The 6,520-nt window shown below is 41.1% G+C and overlaps 1 protein-coding gene across 3 annotated transcripts in view; it reads right to left on the reverse strand.

Moving 5' to 3' along the window:
- Nucleotides 1–5,906, reverse strand: part of SUV39H2 (suppressor of variegation 3-9 homolog 2) — a 10,354-nt gene extending 4,448 nt beyond the window's left edge. For 2 of the 3 annotated variants that reach the window (XM_017740387.1, XM_017740386.1), the window contains exons 1-5: nucleotides 5,814–5,905; nucleotides 5,581–5,726; nucleotides 3,960–4,631; nucleotides 1,906–2,052; nucleotides 232–361 (exon numbers count right to left, since the gene is read on the reverse strand). In XM_017740387.1, the coding sequence (XP_017595876.1) occupies nucleotides 232–361; nucleotides 1,906–2,052; nucleotides 3,960–4,352 (670 nt within the window). In that variant the 5' untranslated portion in view covers nucleotides 4,353–4,631; nucleotides 5,581–5,726; nucleotides 5,814–5,905. Of the gene's footprint in view, nucleotides 1–231; nucleotides 362–1,905; nucleotides 2,053–3,959; nucleotides 4,632–5,580; nucleotides 5,727–5,813 lie in introns of all 3 variants that reach the window. The other variant, XM_017740388.1, reaches the window with a different exon arrangement.
- Between the last annotated feature and the right edge of the window lie 614 nt (nucleotides 5,907–6,520).

Genomic DNA, 6,520 nt, shown 5'->3' on the forward strand with positions numbered 1-6,520 from the left:
CAATCCCTGATGTGCTTGGAGCACTGAGGGAGGAAATGCACTAGAGATGCAGGCAAAAGCTTCTGGGTGTGCTCTTCTCTGCCCTACACGCCATGAACGATGACTGTTCTGAAATCCAGAGCTGAGTTAGGAAAAGCCATGCCTGAGCTGAAATGCTACCATCAGTCAGGCTGCAGTAAAGCCCACCAGCACCCCAAAACTCCCACAAGAACCATGTTAAAATGTGCAGACCTTTCATCTGATAGTCAAAGGTTAGCTCTTCTCCAGCCTTGATGGTTCGGGTAGAGAACAGCGCTATTCGAGGAAGACGCAAGTCAAGGTTATCAATAAACACATTGAAGACTTGAAGATTTGGATCACACTGTAAACAAAAATTAATGCAGTTTCTGTTTAGAAAAATTAACACTAAACTTCACAGAAGTGTTTAAGTAAACCAAGGTCACAGGAAAGAAAGAATGGGTGCTTGTCTCAGTGACAGAAGCCTGCAATTAAGTTATCTTCTGAAATAAACAAATTGAAATAGTGTTCCAGGAGAACATTCATAGCTCAGATTCAAGTCCTTCCAGGAGGGTAACCTTTACACAGTACATAGCCTCCACTAATATGCAACAACCTATGAAAAAAAATGGCACCTTCAAAGATGACAACAAAAATGATGACAAAGTAATTAGAGCTACATCCAGAGGCTAGTATGTACTAACAAAACCCACAAGAAGAATTAAAGTTGAAAGAAAATTAAAAACAACCTAGTATTTCAAGCCTCACACACTCTTTAGTCTGTACTGATGTTTAAGCATAGCTTCCAGACCAGGGATAACATCTTCATACTATGAATGAATTTCTACTGTCAACTGCAAACCTGCTTGGCTTCTGGATTCCCTGCCATGGGCTGGGCGGTAGGAGAAGGGTGAAGGTCACTAAACAGGAACTAGAAACCACTTCATCATTTTCTCTGGATTAAGTGTCAGAAGTCAGCAGTCCCTGAGACTCTTAAAATCTGCATGTTTTTTTGTTCTTTAGCAGTGAAATATATCACACATTAAAGAATCAGAAGCAAAGTTACAGACATTTAACTTTACACTGAAGACTGAAAATACTTCACTCCCATTTGTGAAAGTGAAGAGCAACTGTCTGTTTCTCCCTGGCAAGCCTGCATGAAATACAAGTATCATCATCTCACAAACCTGAAGACATGAATTTTCTGTATTTGTAGAACACTGACTGCATACCTCACAAACACTGGATCAGTAAGAAATAATAATTTTTAGTTCAGGAATCCTTACAAATGTAGCTCAGCCTTCTTGCTTTAGGTACTTCAGTTGAACTTGAATAAAACACTACAAAAAATTGCTCATTAAAATTTACTTTTGAGCTCTCTGGCAAGTTTAGATTAGGAGGGAAAATTACATTTCTCCCCTGTAGATACCTAAGAAAGCACAGGAGTTTTCTCTGTTTCCTCTACCAAACTTGCAGGATGAAATTCAGAGTAACATTCCATCCTGCCCAGCTACAAAATAACACATCAATTCTTGTCATCTATGACTCTAGCTAATTTTATTAAGGACCTGTCACATGTTAAGTATTTCACATACTCGGAAAAAACACACCCAAACCAACCCTATTTTGGTTGTCTAGAACTAGCTGATTCAGTGAAAACTCCAGTCCTGTAGGATGTCCACTTCAGGCAGCATCTCCCTCCCAGATTTTTATAGGCAGTCTCAATCCAAGTAAGGCCAAGAATTCTGTTCTATTTATTGCATCATCTGATTGAATGGACTGTGCTGGCACGAAGCAAACGACTCCAGAAAAACTGTGAATATGGTAAGGAAATGTTTACAGTAGAAGACATTTCTAGCACAATTAGGATAATTCTCCAAATTCTTAGTATACAAAACAAGGTCTTACACTGTGGTTCACAAAGTGGGACACATTTCCATATCGAGCTGCATCTACTGTAAATTCATCTGAGTCATAGTCCAAATCAAACAAGTATGTATTTCCCTGGTTGTCATAGAGCTGGCCTCGCCTCTCTGCTTCCTCACTTGTAATCACCTAAAAAAAAAAAAAAAAAGGAAAAAAGAAACCTGCATCATATTATTAACTATTACTAAATCAAAACAAAAATCACAATCAAGTTAGAAAAATACTTAGTAAAAAATACCACTGTAAGTTTTTGATGTTAAAATAGCATTCCATCTAATGAATGAAGAATAAGAGGACATACAGCTGAACTAATTAGTGACTGAGACTTCTCTGGATGCAATTTGTCTACAGCTGATGCACAGCACTACCTTGTCTCTGGAAAAAAAAACCATATCAGCGCCCTCTGTTAATAGTTTTGATGATGACAATATAATCAACTGTTTCTGCCTGAGGTTTCTATATATGCACTTTTTCCATAAGACCCAGAAAGCCTCGTTTCTTTCACATAAAACCAAGATTTGACCTTCTCCCTTTGCACAGATGATCAACAGGTATCAGTCTTTAAAACCCAGCCACATTTACAGCCCGATGTTCATTTCCTCCTTCCCAGAAGCATTTCTTCCTGCTATTTTTGACTGCAATGAAAGATCCTATTCATGGCAGCTCAGACAGACATCACTTCACAAAGCTCAATCTATTCAATTAGGCGAGCGTGTCACTGTCAACAGAAGAAACAGCTTAAACAACTTCATCTGCAGCCTGTCACATTAAACACATTCTGTTGTGCAGATTCAGCAAAGAAATAATGATTTGGCAGCAAGAGAGATACAAAATGTGATGGAATTGGACAACAAATCCCTCTAAAATCTGACAGATGAGATTTGAGACCTTAGCAGTAGGTATTAAGTATATTCACGTGAAAAGTTGCTTTCCTTTAAGCAACAAAATTACATAATCACCTTTCTGCATTAACAGAGATATTTGGAATGTCTGACCTCTTGCATATTTAAAGGAAACCTATGAAAATGAGAAGTTAGAAGCTTCGGGGCAGCAAGCATGGAAGAAATCTACTTAAGACCATAAACACTGTACAAAGGGACAGAAGGAAATACTTTGAGTCAACATAGTAGCAAGGCAGATTTGCGGTAGAAATCTAACACTGTAACAGAGAGGCTGCTGGGAACTGCTGGTGTGAAGAGCTCTGGAGCAGAGCAGAGGCTGAACCATATAAACAAACACAGGGCAATACAAAATCTCAAGAGGAAGTCAAGGTCTGTATTTTATAACATAAAAGTTCTCCTTGAAATAGTATGAGATTGAATGAACAGATAATGTCTGTACTACGAGTCTTATTCTTGCTGTTAATTGGAACTAATAAATATGCTTGGAAATACCACCTTAGAAGTTCAGACAAAACAGAAAAGGGACTGACAAACTGTGCAGGCAGTTTCCTAACAACTGTGCTTTGGGAACAGCAAAAACTCCAATAAAGATGATCAGGGAAGAATGAAGAATATGATTGCCATGAAAGAAATTAAGGACTTGCCTTTAGAAGCACTATTAGGGCATGTATCTAAAATAATTCTTTAGTGCCATATGAGATAAATATTCTCTTTACCTTTGACCTTTTACAACTGCTCTGGAATGAAGGAATGTTCTGGACAACATAATTTTGCTGTCGACTTGAATGTCTCTTTATCTCTCTACTCAAAAGCAGACTGATCTATTATACAGTAGAATCACAGAATATCCTGAATTGGAAGAGTCCCACAAGGATTATCAAGTCCAACTCCTGGCCCTGCCCAGGACATCCCCAGGAATCACATCATGTGCCTGAGACCATTGTCCAAACACTCCATGAACTCCATGAGGCTTGTTGCCGTGATCACCTCCCTGGAGAGCCTGTTCCAGTGTCTGACCACCCTCAGGGTGAAGAAGTCAAGAAGTGTTAAAACTGAGAGAAAGCTCAGCTAGATTTTACCTACCATTTCCTTGATGGTATGTAATTCACCTATATGAGATAAATACATACCTACCTCTCCAACATACTCCATCACAAAACTGTTTGTTTTAATTTTCTGGAGGGTTTTTACTCCCCAGCCACGGCCATTGTTGGTTCTGAAGATGCAGAGGGAATACGGGGTCCCTTTCTGTACGATCCTATTCGGGCAGTCAGGCCCACACCTACAATATGAATTGCACTCATAGATGGGCAAGCCAGGCTGGATTTTTAATTTCTTACGTTTATTGTAAGCCAAAATAAACCCAGCCTCCTTTGGACAGCACTTCTCAGCAGGGCAGTCAGCACATTCACAGCCAGTTGTTATTCCATTGAGCACATTTATTCCCGGAGCAGGTTTATACTCATTAATGTAGTAGAAGTCTAAAGGAGGGCCTTCAAGATCCACGGTGTTTTCCACCAGAATCATTGCTTTATGATTCTTTTTCCTGTTGAGTTCTTCTTTCCATCTCTGCAGAGCTATTCTTTGTTTAGCCTTCTTTACAATGTAATCTGCAATTGCAGGTTTCAAAGCTTTAACATGGTTTCTCACTTTCAGTGCTTTGCCTTCTCTCACCCGAGACAAGTATTCATTCTTGTCTCTAAGAAAGTTCTGCAGAAGCAGAGGGCAGTTCAGATGTTTCCGAGGCTCCCAAGTATTTGAAGATTCTGGCCATCCTTTCCATTTCACAAGATAGTATGCTTTGCCCTTGAAATACAGAAACAGATACAGATTTAGCCAGAGTTCATGTTGCTGAAATCCAGCATCACAGAGCACACAGACAACTATAAGGGCTCTGGACTTAAGGATCAGCACACAGGGCAGAAGGCCTTGATGTCCCCATAAACATTACAACTGGGGAGAAAGAGAAAAATCAGGGGTTTTGTTTGCAAATTAACTTACAGCACAACTTTGCATATTTTACATATCATCTCTAGGGGCAAAGAAATCAAAAGTTGGGATGAACTCTGATTGCTAACGGCATACCTGGAGGAAGAGGAGGCTAGTTTGTAAAGGCAGGTGCTAAGTTATGCTAACCTGCTGTATGACTCATATGCACAAGCAGAATGCAGTTGTATCACATACAGAACAAAAAAAAATAAATACAAAATTTAGCAAAAAAAAGTCTAAACCCCACTATTGGTCATATCAACCATCCTCCCAGATCAGTAATTAATTTGATACATGTAATATTGTATTTACAGTGAAGCAGCATATGTTTTGCACTTATTTGAGAAGGACAAATAACGGTAACAAGGACAAATCCTGAGACCGAATTTCACAGGAATCCATTTGCAGCACATGGCCCTAATTATTTGTTAAACAGACTAAAAGAGTCAAGAGAGAAATACACATGGTTGTCTGCAAATAAAGGGAGAGGCATCATAATTCATACTGAGCTATCACTTAAAGCATCAGCATCAGATATGCAAAGGTGAAACATTTCACATTCTAACGTCTGTAACTTCCACATTACTGAAAGTAGCAGTTTACACCACTTTCTGTTTACAGTTCAAAGTTTAAAATATATTTAATTTGATGCCAGCAAAAGCTTTGTCCTCACTGCCTGCTGCTTTATATTACGAGCAAAACTACCTTTGGCTTGCTTCCAAATTTCAGCTGAAAGAGTGATCAAATTGGTCTGTGTTTCTCTTACCTCTTCTACCTTGTAGTCACACAAATATTCCACCTCATAACTCTTTAGACTCCTGTTGGTGATTCCAATGGATTTACATCTGAGATTTTCCTTCCTACATAATTCTTGGAGGGTCTCAAGTGAAGCTAGACATGGCACATACCAGGCTACAATAAGAAAATTGGTAAAGAATCCTATTTAATGTCTCAGCTAAATTGAAATCATTATGCCTCATCCCAGAGTCCCCACATTACCATTTCTGACAGCAGTCCACGAGTCTCTTGTACAACTGCAGTGTCTTCAACTCAACCCTTCTCTAACAGGTCAAGCAAAACACGTCAATGATTCCCTCCCTGCACCTTTATTCTGTGCAGTACGTACACTTATAAAGAACAACAAATATTTTGGAGGGCAGAGACTTCCACAGGTGAAAGCTACACTAAGAACCGAGCAATTTCTCTACAATTACAGCAACGCATAACTGAACTACGGCAAGCAGGAAACCTCCATTCTTTAATAAGACCGCCAAATTTCTGTAGTCAAGCGCAACTGAGCATTTGCGATGCAACCATGGTGACTGGACGAGGAAATAGAGACCCACCGCCCGCATCCAGAAGGATCGCAAGTGCCCTGTCAGCCAGGCGGATTTAGAGGGACGAGACACTCCGCAGAGCCCGGGAAGCACCGGGATCAAGGGGCTGGATGAAGTCCAGAGCGGGAGCCGCCTCCCCCCGGGCTCCACGGGGCTCTCCGGCCCCGGCGCAGTTCACAGCGCAGGAGCTGGGGAGGGGGCAGCGGTGCCTTTCCCGCGGCCGCACCGGGATCCAGCGCCTCTCCCGCGTCCCACCCCCGTTCCATGTCTACCGCAGGCACCTCCCGTCCTCCTCCCACAGCTCCCCCGGGGCAGCGGACAGGACCCTCAGGGAAGAGGGGAAAACCCCCACAGCCCTTCCCTCCCCGC

The sequence above is a fragment of the Corvus brachyrhynchos genome, unplaced genomic scaffold, assembly GCF_000691975.1.
Source record: "Corvus brachyrhynchos isolate BGI_N302 unplaced genomic scaffold, ASM69197v1 scaffold307, whole genome shotgun sequence".
NCBI classification, from domain to species: Eukaryota; Metazoa; Chordata; class Aves; order Passeriformes; family Corvidae; genus Corvus; species Corvus brachyrhynchos.